Source organism: Squalius cephalus, assembly GCF_949319135.1.
Source record: "Squalius cephalus genome assembly, chromosome: 21".
Lineage (NCBI taxonomy): Eukaryota > Metazoa > Chordata > Actinopteri > Cypriniformes > Leuciscidae > Squalius > Squalius cephalus.
This window is the reverse complement of record NC_137142.1, coordinates 13,277,856-13,299,022: the sequence shown is the minus strand read 5'-3', so window position 1 is coordinate 13,299,022 and position 21,167 is coordinate 13,277,856. Positions and strand designations below refer to the sequence as shown.

At 38.1% G+C, this 21,167-nt stretch overlaps 1 protein-coding gene across 1 annotated transcript in view; it reads right to left on the bottom strand.

Annotated features, from left to right (window-relative positions):
• The window catches only part of loxl4 (lysyl oxidase-like 4), a 40,821-nt gene that overhangs the window by 2,886 nt on the left and 16,768 nt on the right, over positions 1–21,167 (bottom strand). Inside the window, exons 5-14 of the mRNA XM_079855142.1 lie at positions 20,524–20,562; positions 20,178–20,391; positions 18,895–19,075; positions 12,585–12,739; positions 10,253–10,420; positions 9,094–9,256; positions 8,761–9,004; positions 2,209–2,324; positions 1,988–2,124; positions 55–166 (exon numbers count right to left, since the gene is read on the bottom strand). Of these exons, the coding sequence (XP_079711268.1) occupies positions 55–166; positions 1,988–2,124; positions 2,209–2,324; positions 8,761–9,004; positions 9,094–9,256; positions 10,253–10,420; positions 12,585–12,739; positions 18,895–19,075; positions 20,178–20,391; positions 20,524–20,562 (1,529 nt within the window). The remainder of the gene's footprint in view (positions 1–54; positions 167–1,987; positions 2,125–2,208; positions 2,325–8,760; positions 9,005–9,093; positions 9,257–10,252; positions 10,421–12,584; positions 12,740–18,894; positions 19,076–20,177; positions 20,392–20,523; positions 20,563–21,167) is intronic.

Here is a 21,167-nt window from a genome sequence, read left to right as displayed (position 1 = left end):
TGCGTTTGAGCATGCATGCATGTTGTGAATCATTCATTGATATGGGGATCATACCTGCATGGCAGCCGTACATAAACACTCTGTGTCCATCATATTTACATCGACAACGCATGACGTTGTTCATAAAGTCTGATTCGGCCATATCCAGGGACGGATTTACCTCAACCTGACAAAACACAAACAAGAATGAATAGAACCGGTCAGTAATTAGGTTAATTTGTAGGGCAACCCAGAAAGACAATTTACCATGGGTTCCCTCTGGATTTATTTTTTTTTAAAGCAGTTTATGGTCTTGTACTTCTACACCTTGTACTTCTAGAGACTCCAGGTGGTTTGCAGTTCTGGAAAATGGTGGCACTGGAGACTATAGGGATAATATCTTTCAAATTAATATATTTTCTTCTCAACCTGTTTTTTGTGCCCCCCAATGAGCATTTCTTTGCAACAGACATAACTTAAAGGGATAGTTCACCAAAAAATGAAATTGCTGTCCTCATTTTCCAAACCTGTATGAATTTCTTTCTTCTGTTGAACACAAAAGAAGATATTTTAAAGAACGTTGGTAACCAGACAAATGACTTCCATAGTATTTTTTTCCTACTATGGCAGTCAATGGCTTCTGTCAAATGTTTAATTGCCAACATGCTTCAAAAGTTATTGAGAGTTATTGGGTTTGGAATTGGTAAAATGTACTTGGGGAAAAAAAATATGATAAAAAATATCTACTTGCCTAATAATTATATAATGAATTAAAGATGAACAGTATTAAATATAGATGTTTTTTTGTTTTTTTTTACAATGCCAGCCTGAAATAATACTATTAGTATCAGTTGCAGACATGCAGAACCAATAAGGACGTGGAGCTTGTAAGGAAATGTTTTGCAAACAGATTGCTCAACAAACCACTTTACAAATTGGCTCCACCAAACCAGACTCTCAAATTACTGTTATAAAATCGCAATATAATAGTTTAATAGTCCAAAAAGATGCTGTAAGCAGGGTAAGAAGTCAAAAGAGCAGCTTTGAGCAACAGTACGTTATAAATTGAATGTGATTGTGCCTACTAGGCTTGAGAACTTTTTAAACGCTGATACAACAGTTCTTTTATTTTCAACACTGTTAAGATATTGTTCCTAGTAGCCAAAGGTAATTATTCTGTGAGCACATTCAAGTCTCACTTATCTTTTTTTTTTTTTTTTCACTTTTATTAACATTGTGCAACTTTAACTCTGGACTGTAGAGATCTGGGTCTGTCTGAGCATATGTTTGAGCGAGAAAGCGCCTGTAAAACTGGCGGGCGTAAATTACTCTGAACGTAATTGACCATGTCTAATAGAGGGGGATATAGCATGTTTTTCTCCTCCAGCAGGGAAAGCTTAGCATTGGGTTATTTTTGGTGTAAAATTAAAGACAAGCAACTCAAGGAAAGATCAACAAGTTTGTCTGGTTCATGAAGTATAGATGCTTCATTTACACGGCGTCTTTGCTCAGACGGGGTTGGCATGGGATAGCTGGCCTCATTCTACATGGAGATGGTAGCTCTGACCTTTTGACTATCACCACGGCTCATTGCTGTGCCATATATAGCAGCAGCCCGATGCCGGTTTGTAATTAGCATCTGCCAAACGTGCTTAAAATACATGCAAATCTATCATCGAGCAAATAAATCTTCAAAAAGGTCAGAGCACGAAGGTACACTGTAATTAAAACAAAGCTTCACATCAACCTATATTTTACAACTGGGATGTATAAAAGGCCTCTTGATTGGCCCCTAAAGCGGCTCTTTGATTGGCTGGTTCTGCATGTGAAGCTCAGCTGCGGAAGTGCCCACAGTGATTTGGATGATTAACACGTTTCCAAAGTTAATGACAGAGAAAAAGTGGAAAAACTGCATCCTGAAAAGAGAATCTACTCTTGAAAGAATAGTGAAAAATGTTTTGTGCGTGACTCCCGTCTTCCACCGTTCAGATGTTCTGAATCATTTCACCTGCATGATGTAGTCTCCAGGTCTCACATCGGTGATGTCTATCCACTGGCAGTCGATGTCGTGGCGGTACGTGTCCCAGCAACCCACTGAAATGCCTTGATCTCCATAATTGTAGCATGAAAAGCGTTTGTGAAGTCCTGGAGATAAACACAAAAACTGTTTTATTTGCTCTCGTAAACCAATTTGCATTAGAATAAGGTTTAACATAACTAGTCTTTTACCCTCAGGACAGAAGGTGTCTTCCAGACAGAAACTGGCTTTGTGTCCTTCAGCCACTCTGCTTCCGTTGAGTGTGAGGAGGTCATAATGCGTGAACACTTCAATGCTGTGATAATGCCTGAATCAAAAAAAAAAAAAGAATGTAAGTACAAGTAGCATTGTATAATTAAGTGATTGCCAAGGCAAGCACCACAATTACTATTGCCCGTACTGACTGTACATACCTTTACTGCTGGTGAACGTGATTTCACCAAGTACCACATGTTCCTGGATCAACATCTTTGTTGATCCTGGAACAACTTTCCAATCAACCAATCAGATTTGAGGAACAAGTTTACAGTTTATGTCAAGTTTAGGCTTAAAACCAGGGTGAGGTGCTTCAACATCAGTGTTATTCACCTATCATTTCCCTCTGATTTTAGGGGAAAGTTTGGGTAGGTTTAGGTTTAGGGGTAGGGATAGGGTTAGGACTAAATTTTGGGGCAGGAATGTTATTCCAGGATCAACAAAATATGTTGATCCAGGAACATGTCTTACTTGGCAAAATCACGGTGACCCTTTACTGCTCATGCTAAGCACATAAAAGATCATTTAAATCAGGCAACTTGTTTGAGGACGATATTGAGAATGCATCGAATGCAAACTTGAGAGAAAAACGTAAGATGTAAGCTTTAAACTTCTTGTATTGACTGTACGATTTTGTCAATCCTGTAAGATCATTACAAATCACACTGTACAAAATGGATCTAATAAACTTTGTACAACATGTATGTAGATTATACGATGATGACACCTATTGAATCATAGGCTACGACACAAGTTAATATCATCAGAACGTCATCAGCATGCGCTAGTGGTAAACAAATAGAGCAAGATTAATCACACTTTGGCAATTATGGTTTTTATGTGTGCTCAAAAAAAGAGGAGGAAGGAAAAAGGAGAATATGGATGCGGTCATGGCTAGGGAAAAGAGTTGGCAAATTGGCATGCCAATTTTGCAAATGGAGCTTGAGGCAAGCAATTTTAAGTTTTAGCGCCATGTCGCAATGATCAATACGCCTGTGGCGAGCAGGACGAGGCCGAGGGCCGTGGGAGGGGCGCGAGGCCGGTGGCGTGATCAGTGATGAGCTACACCTGCGAGACGCACCGGTCTCGGATCTCTCACGGAGGAGCGGAAGCATAAAGGAGGAGCGACGACAGTGAAGAGCGAGAGAGGACAGGCCTGATTTTTATTTGGATGTGTTGTTTCTGTTTTGTGTGTTGCCAGCAGTCGTCCGTGAGGGGCTGCTGGCTTTTACTTTCATTTTTGTATTTGTTTATTTGGTTATTAAAATGTTTAAGTGTTCGCCGGTTCCCGCCTCCTTCTTCCCATAACATCATACCTTGTTACATTGGTGCCGAAACCCGGGAGGAAGGAGGGACGCACTGTCAGAGAGCCCTCGCTGCTGGGAGAGATCGCGGTGCTGAGGAGGTCGGGCAGCACGAGGGAGCCGTGGCCGCCGATTGCTGCCCGAGGCGATGGTGCTGGAGCGATAGAAGATCAGGAGGGACGGACGCTTCGCTGCCGTACTCCTGGGCCGAGGAGGGGTGGCTGCCGTCCGCGAGGGAGCGGAGGAGTCGCTCCCGTTCGCCGTGGGCCGGAGCCTGTTGCCGTCGGCCATGATGGGGGCGGAGCAGGGGACGGGAGGCTCGCTGCCGGCTGCCCTCGGAAGGAGGAGCCATCGCCGTCCGCCAGGAGGCGGACGAGTGTCGAGCCGTCCCCCAACGGATGTCCAGTACCATCGCATGGCACCGCGAGTGAGTCTCAGCTGGTTGAGGACCGAGCGGCAGTGTGTCTGGGGACCGGACCAGGAATTTTTTTTTTTTTTTTTTTTTTTCTTCCTCTCTCCCCTCTCTCGTCTCTGTTGCTCCTCATGCTTCCGCCTCCTTTTCTCTCGCCTCGTCTATCCATACCCCCAGGTACCGCAGCCGCCGTGATCGGTCCCCCCGGGGAGGGGGGGAGGGGGGGAGTAGGCGCAGCCTCGGAGGTACCCCCCGGCCTGCGAGGGGCGATGGGGGTATGTGGCGAGCAGGACGAGGCCGAGGGCCGTGGGAGGGGCGCGAGGCCGGTGGCGTGATCAGTGATGAGCTACACCTGCGAGACGCACCGGTCTCGGATCTCTCACGGAGGAGCGGAAGCATAAAGGAGGAGCGACGACAGTGAAGAGCGAGAGAGGACAGGCCTGATTTTTATTTGGATGTGTTGTTTCTGTTTTGTGTGTTGCCAGCAGTCGTCCGTGAGGGGCTGCTGGCTTTTACTTTCATTTTTGTATTTGTTTATTTGGTTATTAAAATGTTTAAGTGTTCGCCGGTTCCCGCCTCCTTCTTCCCATAACATCATACCTTGTTACAACGCCATTTTGTGTTGCTTTTTTTTTGGGGTTAGTTAGTTATAAACGTATAGGTCGTAGCAACAAACACACTGTGAGATGATCATGCTAAATTTCTGTCACTGTCAGAAAATTATCGCAGGCCGCAAGACAGTGACAACCTCTCTCACTGTACGACGTTTAGGAGCCACGACCACAGAAATCACAACGATTAGTCATCTTTCATAGCCTGGGTTTCCCCATGCTGCCTTGCACGCAGCGCGATTTTATTCACGCTGCTAGGCAGCCTGGATACCATGGACCAGATTTTCCCCTCAAAAAGGGAACCAATCACAGAACGGGGAGGGAGCAGCAAGACGATGACGACATCAATGCGACACACCGAAGCAGTTTGTTTATATCTATGGATCCAACATGGCATCAGACGCGAAGTTACCTTTCGATGCAAGCTTAGATAGTGTTCTAAGTAGTTTAGAACGCAAGTTTATTTCGTTGTCTTCCTCGTCGAATTTCTGCCGCTCTACATACGTCATCTGGTATAATTGAAACGATTGGCTATGAGCTACATGCAGGCGCATTTGATAGACATTCGTAGCGCCCAATAAACGGCTCTGGGCATTCGTAAACCACGCCTCAAATACGAGAAAATGAACATATGGTTCCCAGACCACGTCTCAATGACAAAGAGGTCTGACGTTAGCCAGGCTACATCTTTCATCTGGGACAGCCCAAAATCGGACAATGTGTCCCAGGCATAAGAGATTCTTGCTGCAAGCTCGCAAATACGTGATGGCTCGTGAACACAAACATTTGTCTGTTTGTTTTGCCTAATTTTAATAATGTAAAGACTTTTACGTAAGATTTTTTTGGGCACATTAAAGTCCCCATGAACCGGAAGTTGCAACTGACTTTACTTCCGTGTTGTGACGTATTTCCAAGTGAAACGGAATATTGAATAGAGGGCGGGGTTTTATTTTAGCGCACCTCCTCTCCATCCCTCGCTCAATGAAGACTGACGGTTGGAGGGAATGGTTAAAGATATTCAACCCAAGCCATCAAACTGACGTCATCAGAGACAGAGCGCCATTCCAGAGCGGAAGCAAATTTACAGATTTTGATTAAAGATCACCATGAAAAACTAAAAAAACTTTGTGTATTAACTTAATTAACTTAACTTAATTAACACAAATTAATTGTTCACCACACGACTAGTAATGTGCACTAACAAAGTAAATAGGGTCAATTGTGATTTCATGACGACTTTAAAAAGAATCTTAACATCGTCAGCATAGGTGATGTTAAACATGCATACTGATTTTCACATATGCGTCGTTAAAATAAAACGATCTAAAATAATATGAAAATAATGTCTATAATAATATGAAAGAAATGTTTCAATAGGTTATTAAATTTGTTTGTGATGTTACTGTATGTTGTATTTATTGTGTATTGGACGCTACTTATAATAAGACGGTCAGTTGAGCAACAAGATCGCAGCACATCTCCATTCTCACAAGGATGCGTTCTGTGCCCTCGCGTCCTTCCGAGTTTGTTCTTTCAAGGCAACCTGGCAAAACAAGTCTGTTCTTTGTGTTCTTGGATTTGAGAAACTGCCTAGTATTAAATGTGTTATATACCACTCCGAATTCATTAGCAACTGTACATAGTACATAGTAATGTTCTAGCAACACAGTATAATCATGTTAAATATGCTAAATACCACCAAAGACTTTAGATATACAAAGACAGTGCACTCATATTACTTGAAGAAAGTGCAAAGCACAATATGGCGGAATAAGTCCTGCCTTCTAAATAAAAGAGCCAAAAGCTAATTGGTAAATTCATTGCGCGTTTAGAACTGCACGTGCTTTGGCTGGTCAAGCCTGGAAAATAAGCTTTTTTAACGCCATTTAAGCATAAGAAACAACCTTTATGGGACAGTTCATGTCTCAAATGTTCCTTTTTTTGCTGATTCAGCAAACAGTTTTTGAGATTTCAGGATTCCCCCATTCAAGTAGATAGGACTTGCTCTTGGATGCCCGAAATACAGTAGCTGCCCGGAGGCGTTGCAAATATTGGCGCAGAGTGAAGAGACTTTCCTTGAAAGAGACTTTGATACCACTCACCCACAACACCCTAGAAAAATGGCAGGAGTTTTCCATGACTCTATTCCAGAATATGTTAAAATGTAGTTGACTTATATTTCACGCTGGCTTGTGAACATGGGCAGAACAAAGGTTCACTATGGACCACTGTCTGATGACCTCATTGCTCCTACATGAAGGTGTTGGCTGCTACCGTAACACCCTTTACAGGAAGTTGTTGTTATGCTGACAGGGTTACGCTAGAAGAGTTGTTTATTCAGCTCGTCTGAATAGACTGCTTTCAAATGCCAACTTCTCTGGTGTTTTTAAAAGATTAATAAAACAGGTTTGGCCTGTGAACACGCAAAGCCCACGACTCCTCCACAACAGAGTGCCTTGTTCCCACAGAATGGGTTTGCAATTATTTTCAGAACACATGTAAAGGGAGTGAAGGTGCTCAAAGCAACTAATAAATCTGAAAGATGACGGCAAGCTTTCTGACCACCCATGACCGGTTTTATAAACAGGAGTGTACGTTCCATTCATTGCACATTGAAATAACTGAGTGAACTCAACTGAAAGGAAATGTACCCACAAATACTCTTCTAGTCATATGTCAGGGTTATTCCTACATTATTTCAGTCAGGACCACTTTGAGAATGAAATTTATTGACAATCTTTGGATTTGGCGAGAGGCTTAGGCTCTAAGTTGCGCGAGCTGCCATACTAGACAGTTTGAGATACATCCTTGAGACACAAATCCCCCAAGCCTTTTAATAAGCAAATGTTTCTTAGCATATGTTTACAGAAGGAAATACAATGATCACGTACATAGAGTTTCTATACAGAATCCACTGCTCTATTATGAAGATGCTAGGAGGTGAAGGGGTGGAGGTGGGTGTAAATGTCTGTGCGAATGGCCACAATTTTGACATGAACACCATGGGGATAAACTGCCGTTTAGACATTCTTAATATTATCTCATATTTTGGCAGCAGATATATTAGACTGCTGTCACTTTAAGACCTGACGCACGGATCCATTATACTGTTACACATGCATTTTCTTTCTCAACTGTTTACATTCACTTAAAACATAAAGGATTGTGTTTATGTGAATACTCATCAAGACCGGCATTTTGACATTAATTTTCTGTTTATTTGACTGTTGAAGAGCAATAAGCAGCGAAAAAAGAATGCAATGTAGCACAGAGAGGTGGCTTTATGTGCCACCTTTGGGTGTGAGCACAAAATCTGCGTGAATGAGTAAAATTATGGTAAATACGCGCAATCCCATGACGAAATTCAAGCCCTGTAACACCAACAATATTCGTCCAGAGTGAGTGAGGGGAGGCGGGTTTGTGTGTCATCTAGCTGTCGGAGAGATGGGAGAACTAGAAAACGCAGCTGGTATCGTGTATCTTTTCTGTGGAAAATTTGTATTGGAAGCGTTTCAGATATTTCAGTATCGATATGTATTTAAAAATTAATATATTTGATAACACTACATTGCACGTGGTTTATAATTTCAGATACCTTTTTTAAAAGACTACAATTTAAAAATGTATATATTATATGTAAAATTCAACCCGCCTAAGTGGCTAGTACGAGTGAATGCGTTACACGCCACTGCTGAAATGATTACGTCATGATAAAGATGAAATATAAAATGCATATAAAAATCAATTTTATTGAACTATTAAAAAGAATATGCAAAAAAAGCAATATAAAAAGAAATAAAAGTAATAGACAGGAAAAGAAAAAGTGAAACAGAAAAGAAAAAGTAAAAAATATAATATAAAATTATTAATAATAATAATAATCTAAAGATAATAAAATACCTTTTACTTTAACTAAAATAAAAATGTAAGTACTCATTGCAAACTGGATTGCAGGTAGCTAATGAGTAAGATTCAGTTTTTGTCACTGAAGCATCTGTGCAAATGTTTCTTGGTCTTGGGGTCCAGTTGTATTGTACTGTATTCTCAGCAAGGGGAGCTTTTTATAAAACAAGATGACCAAACTATGTTTTCCCAGCAGCTCTCGGGCTGCTGTTTCATTCTGAATAGACATTAAAACAGATGAAAGAAGGAAACCCTCACCTGTGGCACTGGTGCCAGGTCCAGGACTCTCTTGAGGAGCGTGGACGGAAGTCGGCTCTGCCCAAGTTCATAATACGAGAGGAGAAACGCAGAAGCCGGCGGTGTCCGTAGGGCCACTGTATCCGGTTGGCAGAGGAGGAGAGACAGTTCTCCTCATGAGCACAGGTGAGCAGGTGCAGAGGCCTGTCTTCCAGGTAAGCGCTCTCCTGCACGAGCTGTGCATCCAAAACCAGGTCAGGTGCCGCTAAAACAAGATGTTGATTCATTCATTGGGATCATTCAGCGCAGATAAAATTATAATATGCATCAGATTTTGTCATTCCAATCACTTACTTTCAGAACAGGTGACACCTGCTGCTTTAGCCCCGCCTCCTCGAGGGCAGTGGACGTGATTATTCCGACGGCACTGCTGGATGGACATTTCTGTTCCCACACAGTGAGTCCCACTCAATGTCACTTCTTGTGCCGAAGGGTCTCCTTGCCAATAATATGTGTCCTATACACAGGAAGGCCAAATCTTATTTGTCTGCATATCGTATGCTATGCTTAATATGCAAGGTAGTTGACATGAAGTACTTTTGGGAAGATGATATGCCCTCTAGTTTTACAAGTTATGAATAATCTTAACTATTTTAATTCAGCACTTCCTACAGTACTTGTTTATACCTAATTATGCTTTGTACTTAATTAATATGATTATACTGTATGCATGCACCATTTACTAGTTAAGTGAAGTAACAAGGTGAAGCCAACAAGTTAACCAAAAGAAAATGAAAGAATTAACTTCTACAAGACTTAGGATACACACACCTATATTAATTCATATTCATTTTAACTTAAAATCTACATGATGATGTTAAGCTACTTATTTATGGGTCCAGAACTTAGTCATTATTCCTTATTACCAGAAATAATGCAATTTTACCCTTCTTCCATTTTTTGACGGGAAATGTATGATTTCTATATCAAATAATGAATGATTACTATATCAAATATAGTATAAATTATACTGAATTTGTACTGAAAACACACACTAATCCTGAATTTATTTAATGCAAATTTTTTGGGGGAAGAAAGATTGATGAAGTAACTGAATATAAATAACCCTTAATTAATTAATTAATTAATTCATTCATTCATTCAATTCATTAATTAATTAATTAATTCATTCATTCATTCATTCATTCATTCATTCATTCATTCATTCATTTGGGGTTGCGATATGACCTGGACATTTCTTTATGAGATTTCGTAAAACAGTTTAGTTCTGCACGTGTAATAACTGCCTTGATTCCTGTTCTCAACTATTTCTAAACTTGTCCCACCTCTTCATCTTCACAAAACAGCTACTGTATAACACTCATGTTTCCCAGAAGTATCCTAACCCCTAAACATGCACAGGAAGCTCTCAAATGCACACAGCCTGAGGCAACCAAAGCAACATATTAAGAGCGATTACTGGAAAACACAACATTCTTTTCAGCAGTCTCACCTGATGGGCACGGGAGGCGAAACCAAAGCCCAGTTGCCTGCACACCACCATAGCTTCATTTATTCCCCAGTTTTCACTGCAAATCGTCCCCCAACGTTTTCTGCCCCCCACCTCCATGAGCACCTCCACACGACCCTCAGCCGAATCCCTGCCGCCTGCCAACCGCACCTGAAACACAAACATGCTCACAGGAGTGAAAACTACACACACACACAGTGGCCTCAAAGAATAAACAAACACTTTTGCAAACAGATGATGCTAGAACTTTTCTCAGAACTAACGTCACTTTCCTAGGGGATGTTTAGAGGATTAAGTGCGTATATTTAAAATAAATGCCATAATGCATTTAAATGTACATATTTACATGTAGCATTTGGCAGAAACTTTCATTAAAAGCTTATCTACAGTATTTATCAGTTTGTGTATTCCCTGGGAGACAAACCCATGACCTTGGTGTTGCCAACGCCATGTTCTACTGTTTAAAATACAGGAATGAATAACTACAATATAATACATTATATAAAATAGCAAAGTCTGTATATTTATTTAAAATAAATGTCATTTAATGCACTAAATGCAACGAAATTTTAAATAACGTATATTTGTGCATTATATAATGCAAAGACATTTTAAGTGTGGCCAAAGGGGGTACTTCACCACTGGCAAAATGGCCTTTCAATAAAAATGTATGATTTTGATTTTTTTAATTTTACTTACTGACTATAGAAAACAGAGAAAAAAAAATGCTATTGTCTTCCCTTTTGCCAAATAGCTAGGAAAACTTTTAACACCCATAATACACTGTGCATGTTGGCGACCAAGGCCACTTCCACCAGTCTGCTATGAATTTGCTTACGAAAGTCAAATACCGCTTTACTTTAGTAGGAAATACTTTTTAGCAAACTTTGCCTTGTATTGCTCCCGGATGCAAGAATTCAAAGAGTAAACATTTAGTAGGAGTGAGTTATTTTCAGATTCCAGTGAAAGATCCAGCGTGTTGTAGGCCGTGGCTAATTTAAAGGAGAACTCCGGTCAATTTTAACATTGAGCTCATTTTTTTGTAAATTTGGAGTGCTGTCAGTACAGAGAACAACGACAAAAATCGGTGTTGCCTACACCGTGTTATCCTCTTTTTAAAATTTGCACCCTGTTGACTTCAATGGGGCAGGTTTTAAACCTGTGAGTGAGTTTATTTAGAGTGAACACGGTGAATCTGACTGCAGTAGATGTGAAAGAAATGAATAAAAGTGATGTTAATTCAGCCAGCGAAAATACCTGTATTTACTTCCTGTTTTCAGTCGAAGTCTACATTAGTCGATTGTCGAGTTCACGCGCGTGATCATATATACTAAACCTATGCGCGTGAACTCGACAATCGACTACTGTGGGCTTCGACCGAAAACAGGAAGTAAATACAGGTATTTTCGCTGGCTGAATTAACATCACTTTTATTCATTTCTTTCACATCTACTGCAGTCAGATTCACCGTGTTCACTCTAAATAAACTCACTCACATGGCTTTGCACTTGTAATGACACATCAAGGATGTTAAGAGGCTAAACGCAGGTTTAAAACTTGCCCCATTGAAGTCAACAGGGTGCAAATTTTAAAAAGAGGATAACACGGTGTAGGCAACACCGATTTTTGTCATTGTTCTCTGTACTGACAGCACTCCAAATGTACAAAAAAATGAGCTCAATGTTAAAATTGACCGGAGTTCTCCTTTAAGGCTGCAAAGAATCGTGAATATGGAGAGAACGGCGTGACGGAAAATTTGTAAAACCTCAATGTTTGTAGTCAACATTTCAAACTTGATGAGCACGAACACTGTGTTTTAGGCCAAACGGAGGGGAAAACTGAAAGAATGCCCAACCCGCCAAGGCAAAATGCTGTCGCATACAGGTAAGAAAGCTGTTGTCAGTGTTTCATTTTTACCATAATGCAACATAAAGTAAGACAATACAATAAAGAGTAGTAACACAATACCCTTACAATAATGGTTTTGTTAATAATCATCTGTGGATCCGACTGTCTGTGGCCAGGTATACAAAAAATGCAGAAAAATAATCTGTAGTTTTCACAAAAGCTCTGGATCTGTAAAAGGTCCTTTTGCTGACGAATAAACATAAATGTATCTCTCCAGGTAACATGGAGAACAAATCAACATTATTCATTTACATACTGTATACTACCAACCGACATTGTAACAATACAAAGCGGGTTGAAAATCTACAAAGCTACACTTTAAGTGTCCAAATATTTTGGGGGACTACTGTGCAGATAACATGACTGATATGAGCTATCTGAAATAACCTGTGATCGTTTTGCTCACCGTGGTGTCCACGCCTGTCTTAGGAACATAGCATTTGACAGAAGCATCCTGGCTGTGTTTGAATGTCCAGGGAGGGACTTCCTGGAAGAAACAATCCAAAATGGAGCGCTCTGTGCCAGTGCACCGCACAGAGTTAATGTGGATTGGCCCCGTCCCTGTAGAACAAACAAACAGTAAATGTCACTGGGGAATCACAAGTTAAAAGTCTCAAATATAAAACAAAATAACAAACACTCGGCCTGTTTGAGTTCTTTCTGCCACAGAGAACACTAGATACTTTCTAACCGACCCTTTCCAAAAACGGCCTTAAAACATTACTGACCAACTGCTGCCATTTGTCACTTTCTCAAACTAATCTTTGATCTTTACTGATGTAAATCTATTGAGGATCATTTCTGAGTAACTGAACAATTCATTGTTATAAAAATGGCAGATAAATAAGATTTGCATCGTCACAATTCATCCAGCCCATGTAAGAATATCAATTAATTATTACCGAAAACCATGTTGTAAGTGGATTCATTCTTATGGGCAGTGTACGCATACAAGTAATGTGAGTACTCTGATTATGTAATCAGATTACTTTCAAGTAACTAGTAAAGTAACACATTACTTTTAAATTTACAACAAAATATCAGAGTTACTTAGTCAAACAAGTAACGCATGTTACTTTGTTTTTCCATTTATAAACGGACACCTCTCTTGTCCCCATGTTGAGAGAAACTCTGCAAACCAGTTGTTAATAATGTATTTAATCTCACTTTATTAACCAATGTCTCTGCTGCTGACCTTCGATGATTCAATACTAATACTAATAAGCAAAAACTATTTTAGATAAACATCACATTTGTGACCCTGGACCACAAAACCATTCTTATGAGTAATTTTTTTAAAATTGAGATTTATACATCATCTGAAAGCTGAATACATAATCTTTCCATTGATGTATGGTTTGTTAGGAATAGGATAGGACAATATATGGCCGAGATACAACTATTGAACATCTGGAATCTGAGGGTGCAGAAAAATTGAAATATTAAACAAATCACCTTTAAAGTTGTCCATTTCTATTGGCGATTGTGCTGCATCCACTCACAAAAATATTTTTTTTATATATTTAAGGTGGGAAAATTACAAAATATCTTCATGGAACATGATCTTTACTTAATATCCTAATGATTTTTGGCATAAAAGAAAAATCGATAATTTTGACCCATACAATGTTTTGTTGGCTATTGCCACAGATATACCCGTGCGACTTAAGACTGGTTTTGTGATCCAGGGTCACATTTGTGTTTTATTTTTTTGTTTTTATTGCTGAGGTAAGTGTCGAACTTTCTCCTGCGTCCCATTCTTCTGCAATCCAGACCAGAATGACAGCACAGCTGAAAGGTTTGTTTGAGCCGAGCCCTCTACTGTACAGACGTGCATTTACATTTCCTTCAACCTGAGGCTTATTCATTTCATTTTTGAAATGAGAAAGATGAGAAAAGTAACGCAATTTGATACTTTTTAGGGAGTAACGCAATATTGTAACACATTACTTCTAAAAGTAACTTTCCACAAAATGGGGACGTTCTAAAAGTTGTGTGTTAAAGCAATATTCCTCACACACCAGAGGGCCACACATGAGTCTGATCAGATACAGAGGAGTGGATTTGTTCATGTGAAATCATTATCATCACATTCTTGAGGTTCTATGGAGATAAAAAGCTTGATAAAAAGTATCAGATGTCACAGTTCATTTCCCTCTTTGTTTACTGTGACGACGGTCGAAATCAGAGTCCAATGTGAGCAGTGTGCTAAAACTTCAGATATGAATCTCACAAGCATGTGAAATCTGCAGCATAACTGTACCACAGAAACATTAGTGGAAGAGTAATTGTAAAGTTTGTCCCCATCTCAGAAATACATGCTGGGTAAATGAAGTAGAAATAATGACCAGCTGTTTAGTTTTGAAGCAAAAATGATAGAGCACAAAAGCAAACACAGCACCCTATTTGGCCTCGCTTCTGAAGCAAATTGCTATAGATTGGCTAAAACCATGAGGATTAATATGGAAATGTTCCCTCAAGGAGAATATTATATATAATCAAGGATTTAAGCAAAGAGTGGAGACCAAAAGTAAAAGTTAAGAGTCATTGAAAAACCCATTGATCGACTACAGAAAAAAAGAAGAAATGCAAGAGACGTCTAATTATTGTTCATGTAATTTCTCCAGTATGATGACATCATAATTTAGACTCAAATGGCTCAATCAAAAAATTTTCTTTGTGTCATGTGCTACTATATAAATATAGATATACATATAAATAAAGAATAATATATTGTTACAAAATAAATATACACTAACACTACCATAAAAGTTTGGGATTACTAAGATTGTTAATGTTTTTAAAGTAAGCCTCTAATGCTCACCAAGGCTGCATTTATTTAATCAAAAATACAGAAAAACAAAACAAAAACAGTAATACTGTAAAATATTATTACAACCTCAAATAGCTGTTTTCTATGTCACTATATTTTAATTTATTCCTCTGATGCAAAGATTCATTTTCAGCATCATTACTCTAGTCTGCAGTGTCACATGATCCTTCAGAAATCATTCTAATAATCTGATTTGGTGCTCAAAAATATATTTATTGTTATTATTATCAGTGCTGAAAACTAAATATTTTTGTGGACATTTAAAAAAAAATTATGAACATTATACTGTGATTGGATTTACGGTTAATTTTAATCAATTGAATGCTTCCTTGTTGAAATAAAAAAAAAAATTTTTTGTTTTTTTGTTTTTTACTTTTTTTAAAAATCTTAGCATAAATATAAAACCGTGTATGCACAAAAAGGCAAGTAAATAAGTAAGTATTCCAGAAGTGGCTGAAGGAAAGGGAGTGGTTCTGTGACTGACTGCAGTGAATAGTTTCACTGGAGTGTGGTTTACGGCAAATTTTCTTCTCCCTAGAATAAAACAACATATATATATTCCGCATTAATGGTGTTTTCCTTTCATGGAATGACTATAAGCCCTATTTTAAGAGCAGATTAAATTGCTATATAAGAAATATTTCCTCTTAGCCAAGTGCATGTGTCAGCATCAGTTCCAAGCCAGAGGAAAAACTCAGTGTTGTACTGCATACAAAAATATATTCTCACCTTATACATTTTGCCAGTAAAGCAAAAGGTGAACCGGTGAACGTGACTTTAAATCCCTTGTCTATAGTGTCTGACTGAAGTAAAAGCAGCTGATACTGCATTCAAACAAATCTCAAAACATAAAGTCATCGAGGGACTTCAGAAACGCTTACTTACTACTTACTGGGAGGTCAGACTTAGAGAACGCCTCAACAGAATTTGTTGCTTCACGCCGCATTGGCCTTAAAAGATCTACACTGTCATACAGGGTTCATGCTAACTCCACCATAAAAACATTTCTGAACAAAAAAATCCACAGAAAGAATGTGCTCCACAATGCAGCCACAATGACATCCAATTTTCAAACTTGTTTCCACCACAAAGCACATTAAAGGGATAGTTCACCCCAAAATGATGTAAATGACGACAGAATTTTCATTTTTGGGTGAACTATCCCTGTATGTTATATTAAATGTCTGGAAAAATCTGGCAGTGCAATAAGCACTGTAACAACACTATTATTCAGGATCATTTCTAAATGTGGTAACCACAGTCTGGTACATGTAGCCCATCTCAACAGATTTCCTATTTTTACTGCCTGTCCCAAACAGTCCAACTCTGTTCTGTCATTGAAACACTAATTTGTGTCTCTTTTCACTCACTATATGTTTTTGTGGCCTCGGCTGCAATGGGAAAATTATACATGACATCTAAATACCTAAAGACCTCGATGCTACAGATGGACAGAAATCATAAGATTTGATCTCAAGTGGTCTTACATCCGAATGGGTGAGTTCAAAAATCAGCAAGTGTAGTCACTTTCTAAAATAGCTTCTTTCTTTTTTTTTTTTTTGCCACACCTGCCGATGAAGGGTGATTAAGAAAATGTACCAACAAAAAATATTTATTAACCAACATTAAACTATAATTTACATTATTGTTTTATTTCAAATGTATGTATTTTTGTCTCAATGACAATGAGATTAAGCTGTTTTTCTTTGTGTTATAGCAATCATAAAATCTGATATATTAAAGTCACTTATGCTCACAAAGGCTGCATTTATTTAAACTAAAATACAGTAAAAACAGTAATACTGTATTACAATTTAAAATAACTGTTTTCTACTTTAACAGTAGTGTATATTAGCTTACTTACCCTTACAAAGAAAAGATGTTTATTAAGTGTGCTATTACTTTTTTAAACTAAAAATAATGTTATGTATTTATCAGAAATATACTTAAAACATGAAGTATATAAGTATACTTGACTTATACTGACAGCAAATTCAGTATATTTGACCTATACAGATATTTGGCCTCTACTTTTACTCAATCTTTTGATCGAGATATACACAAAAGTATTATTTAAGTTTTCTAAGTATACTTGGCTTGTAGTTGTGTTTACTCTTTTGTTTGAGTAGCCTATTAAATACTTCTTTCACAGTTTTATACGGTCTTATAAACTTGCATTATGAATCAATATGAAAACATACATGTTCTTAATTCTGAGTGAATGTGATGTGAATTTTTGTTTAGTCCACTGGAAGTGTACATAGAAATTTACTTCAGATCTTCTTAAAGTACAGTTAAGAAAATTTCAAGTATAAAAATGTATACGAATAGGAACATAGTAGTATACTCAGTGCAAAATTAATATATATATAGTAAACTATAAGTATGATAAGTTCACTTAAAGAAAACTTACAATTATACTTGCAGTATAAAACTACTAAACTACTAGTTTACTGAGAGTATACTTCAAAGTGTACTTTCATAAACTAAAAAGTGTTCTACAAGTATTTAACTAGTAAACTATCAGTATACCTATAAGTTAACTTGTACTGTAGGATAGTTGCAGTACAAACGAAAAATGTAGTTGTAAACTGTGTATTCAACATTTACTACTGTTATATTTAAAGCTTAAAAGTATAATTTATACACTAAAAAGTGGGCCAATTTAGTCCCAAGTAGTAATGAAATAGTACACTTACAAGTATACTTCTAGTACACTGATATTAGTATACTTAAAAATATACTTGAACTTTACTTAAAAATACTTAATAAAATGAACTTGAAGTATACTTATTTTTTGTAAGGGTGCTGCAAGAAATATTCCATCCATGTGTATAAATAAGCCTAAAGTGGTACCACTTAACAGGTACTTAACTTGCTTTGAATTTAATTTTGAAGTTGCCATTCCTAAAAAAGAAAATCAGCCAGTAACAGACAAGTAACACATTACATAGCCTATTTGTACTTACAGAATTTGGCACTTGGCGAATGTTAAATTAAAACCTTGATTGGATTATTTTCATTAGATGAAAGTACTCAACCTTAGGCAGATTCATTTCAAGTCTGTATTTTCATATGAGTCACTACTGGTGCATTACAGCTTATATTTTTAAAGTAACAGACCCCTAAAATTATCATAATCCATAAATCAACATTTCATCATTTCAGTTCTTTGAATGGTAGCACCTGATAAAACATCATTATGAGTCAAACGTCATTTCACTTCCTTCCTTTAAAAAAAACTAACAAAAAAAAAATCTGCACAACATTACTGGCTGTGTTTTTCATCAGTGTGATATCTGGAAGTCTTCAATAGATTGCTACTGTCATCGCTCCGCTCTGACCGGATGAGATAATTGCTCTGCCAAAGAGAAGAGATGCCGCTCGGAATACAGATCAGCGTTGAGTTTTGTCTCAGTCATCTTAAATAAACTCACATGCAGTGTGGATCTGAGGCAGAGAAAGTTCAGGGAAAGTTCCTTGGCTTAAAGAATCGTCATTCCCGTACGGTACATTCATGCTTTGCGTCTGGAGAGTGTGATTTCACATAATGCGAGACATCCTCATGTCACGTCATAGACTGCTTTCATATTCAGCTGCAGACAGGCGTATCCCGCAGATAAGCAGAGCTTTCCAATTAAGCTCAGACTCAGACTTCGTTGGAATCATGTGCCAAACTCAGTATAATAACCATGTTTGTAGTTATGAATCACCTTCTTCCCAAAAACACCATATTGGCAGATTGAAGGAAAAAATGAAAAATCTGTCATTTACTTACCCTCAAGTAGTTCCAACTGGGATCAGAATGAGGGTACGTAAATAATAACAAATCATTTTTTTTGGGTCAACTATTTCTTTAAGCTTAAACTACTGTAATTCTCACCTTGACCCATGTATGCTCCGGAAAGAGCCTCTTTGGCAGAGCCGAAGCCCAGCTCTCTGCACACCACGCTGGCTGAGATACGGTCCCACTGGTGGTCAACCACAGTTCCCCACTTCCCCTCGCGTAGAACCTCGACTCTGCCTTCTCCCAGACGTGGCCCTGACTTCAGGCGCACTGACAGCTATGAGAGGAGAAAAGAGATTGACAAGGTTACTTTCAGGAAATCATAATTTTCCACCTCAGTCCCAAAATACCAGGGTTATTATAACCACAATAGACGTTTGAGGACCACCAGTGGGACTGCCTTCCCAAATCTTCAGATTAGTGGTCAACCAATATGTTTTTTTTTTTTTCAATGGTTAATTCTAATAGCCCCAACCCTAAATATCTGTTTATAACCCATGACAAAACGGTACATTACAACTGTACACGTTTTAAAAGTTTGTTACGCTCACCAAGGTTGCATTTATTTGATCAAAAATACAGTAAAATAATACTGTAATATTATGAAATGTTATTATAATTCACTGCTATTCTAATATATTTTAAAATGTAATTTACTCATGTGATAGCAAAGCTGAATTTTCAGCATCATTACTCCAGTCTTCAGTGTCACATGATCCTTCAGAAATCATTCTAATATGCTGATTTTTTCTCAAGTAAAATTTCTTATTATCAACATTGAAAACGGTTGTGCTGCTTAATGTTTTAGTGGAAACCTTGATACATTTTGTTCAGGACTATTTGATGAATAGAAAGTTTAATTTCAATAATGGCATAATGAGGTTCCAGATTATAGTAATTATTAGTGTTATTAAGTGATTTGAGTTATGTATTCAGTATAACCATTAAAATGTAATGATGATGAGTGGGGACAAATTGGTTATTCTGATACAAACATTAAAAACGTAGATTTTTTTATATCTTAAATATTAGATAATAAATCTTTGGACATAACGTTTGAATACCGTATTAATATTTTCGTCATTTCCGTCACCGACTTTGACGTTATCGTTGTGTCACATTAAGAGTGATGCAAAAGAAAATTTGAAATCCGATTTGAGCTGACAGAGTGTCCAGATTGAGACGCGTTCTGTAAAACTCTGGTTGAAATCGCATTTCAAAGCACCTACAAATGTGCTTTGAATAAGGTTTGAAAAATTCAGATTTCATGTGTTTTTTTCCTGTCCAGACTTTCAAAAACCCATCTGGATTAAATCTGGAAATGCAAAAAATCTGATTTTTGCTGGCAGTCTGAACAGTCTAAATGTTTCAAGGATTACCTGCACAGGGTGAGGTGCCTGGGGTCTGCCAGAGGACATACGAGCAAATTGCGGTCCTGGGACACAGCGGACCACAGCATGGCGACCGTTCTTACAGGGGGCGGGGCTTCGCGGGATTGACAGCTGGGTGTGACACTTCTCTAGGCTGGGCTCTGTACCCAGACAATGTACTTTCTCAACCCAGAATCCCTTCTTCTTGGTCATCTGACTCAATCTAGGAGACAACATAGTTCACAAGGGCATTAGTATATTAAGTTAAATTAAGAGTAATAAGATGTTCTGATGTAAAGAAACGTGCTTTAGTGTGCATGTAGATGTTCGGAAAAGAAGAGTAAACTAAATTCACCTTGTTGTTGAATCCTTGACTTTTTTATCCCATATTTTTCTGTAAATAGAAAACATCTGACATGTGATACAATTCATGATGCTGTTAATAATATAAAAATATTATTAATAATATAAAACTTATTACACTGGAAATAAGGCAAAATAAATGTACTGAAAGCCCTAAACCACATGAGATTTTGTCGTTAGGAGGCAGTTATAGTGAGTAAAAACCGGTTCATTACCATTGTGTCTTTATTCAATATACTTTAAACTAAAGATCCATCTGTTTACATTGCTGTTATAATAATAAAATGTATGGCCCACAGACACAGACATCAAAGAACATGTGTTTTAACTTTATATACCACTAAACTGGCTTTCAAATATGTACATTCTATAAACAGATATTTCCACTGGCATGTTGGTATCCCGGAATGGGCACAGTAAGACTTCCCAAAAACAAACTCAGAGAGAGAGAGAGAGAGAGGGGGAGAGAGAGAGAGAGAGAGAGAGAGAGAGAGAGAGAGAGAGAGAGAGAGAGAGAGAGAGAGAGAGAGAGAGAGAGAGAGAGAGAGAGAGAGAGAGAATCACCCATGAACACCTGCCCTCTAATGCACCTGTCATCACAGTGACACATTTTATAATCACTGTCATCATCCACTG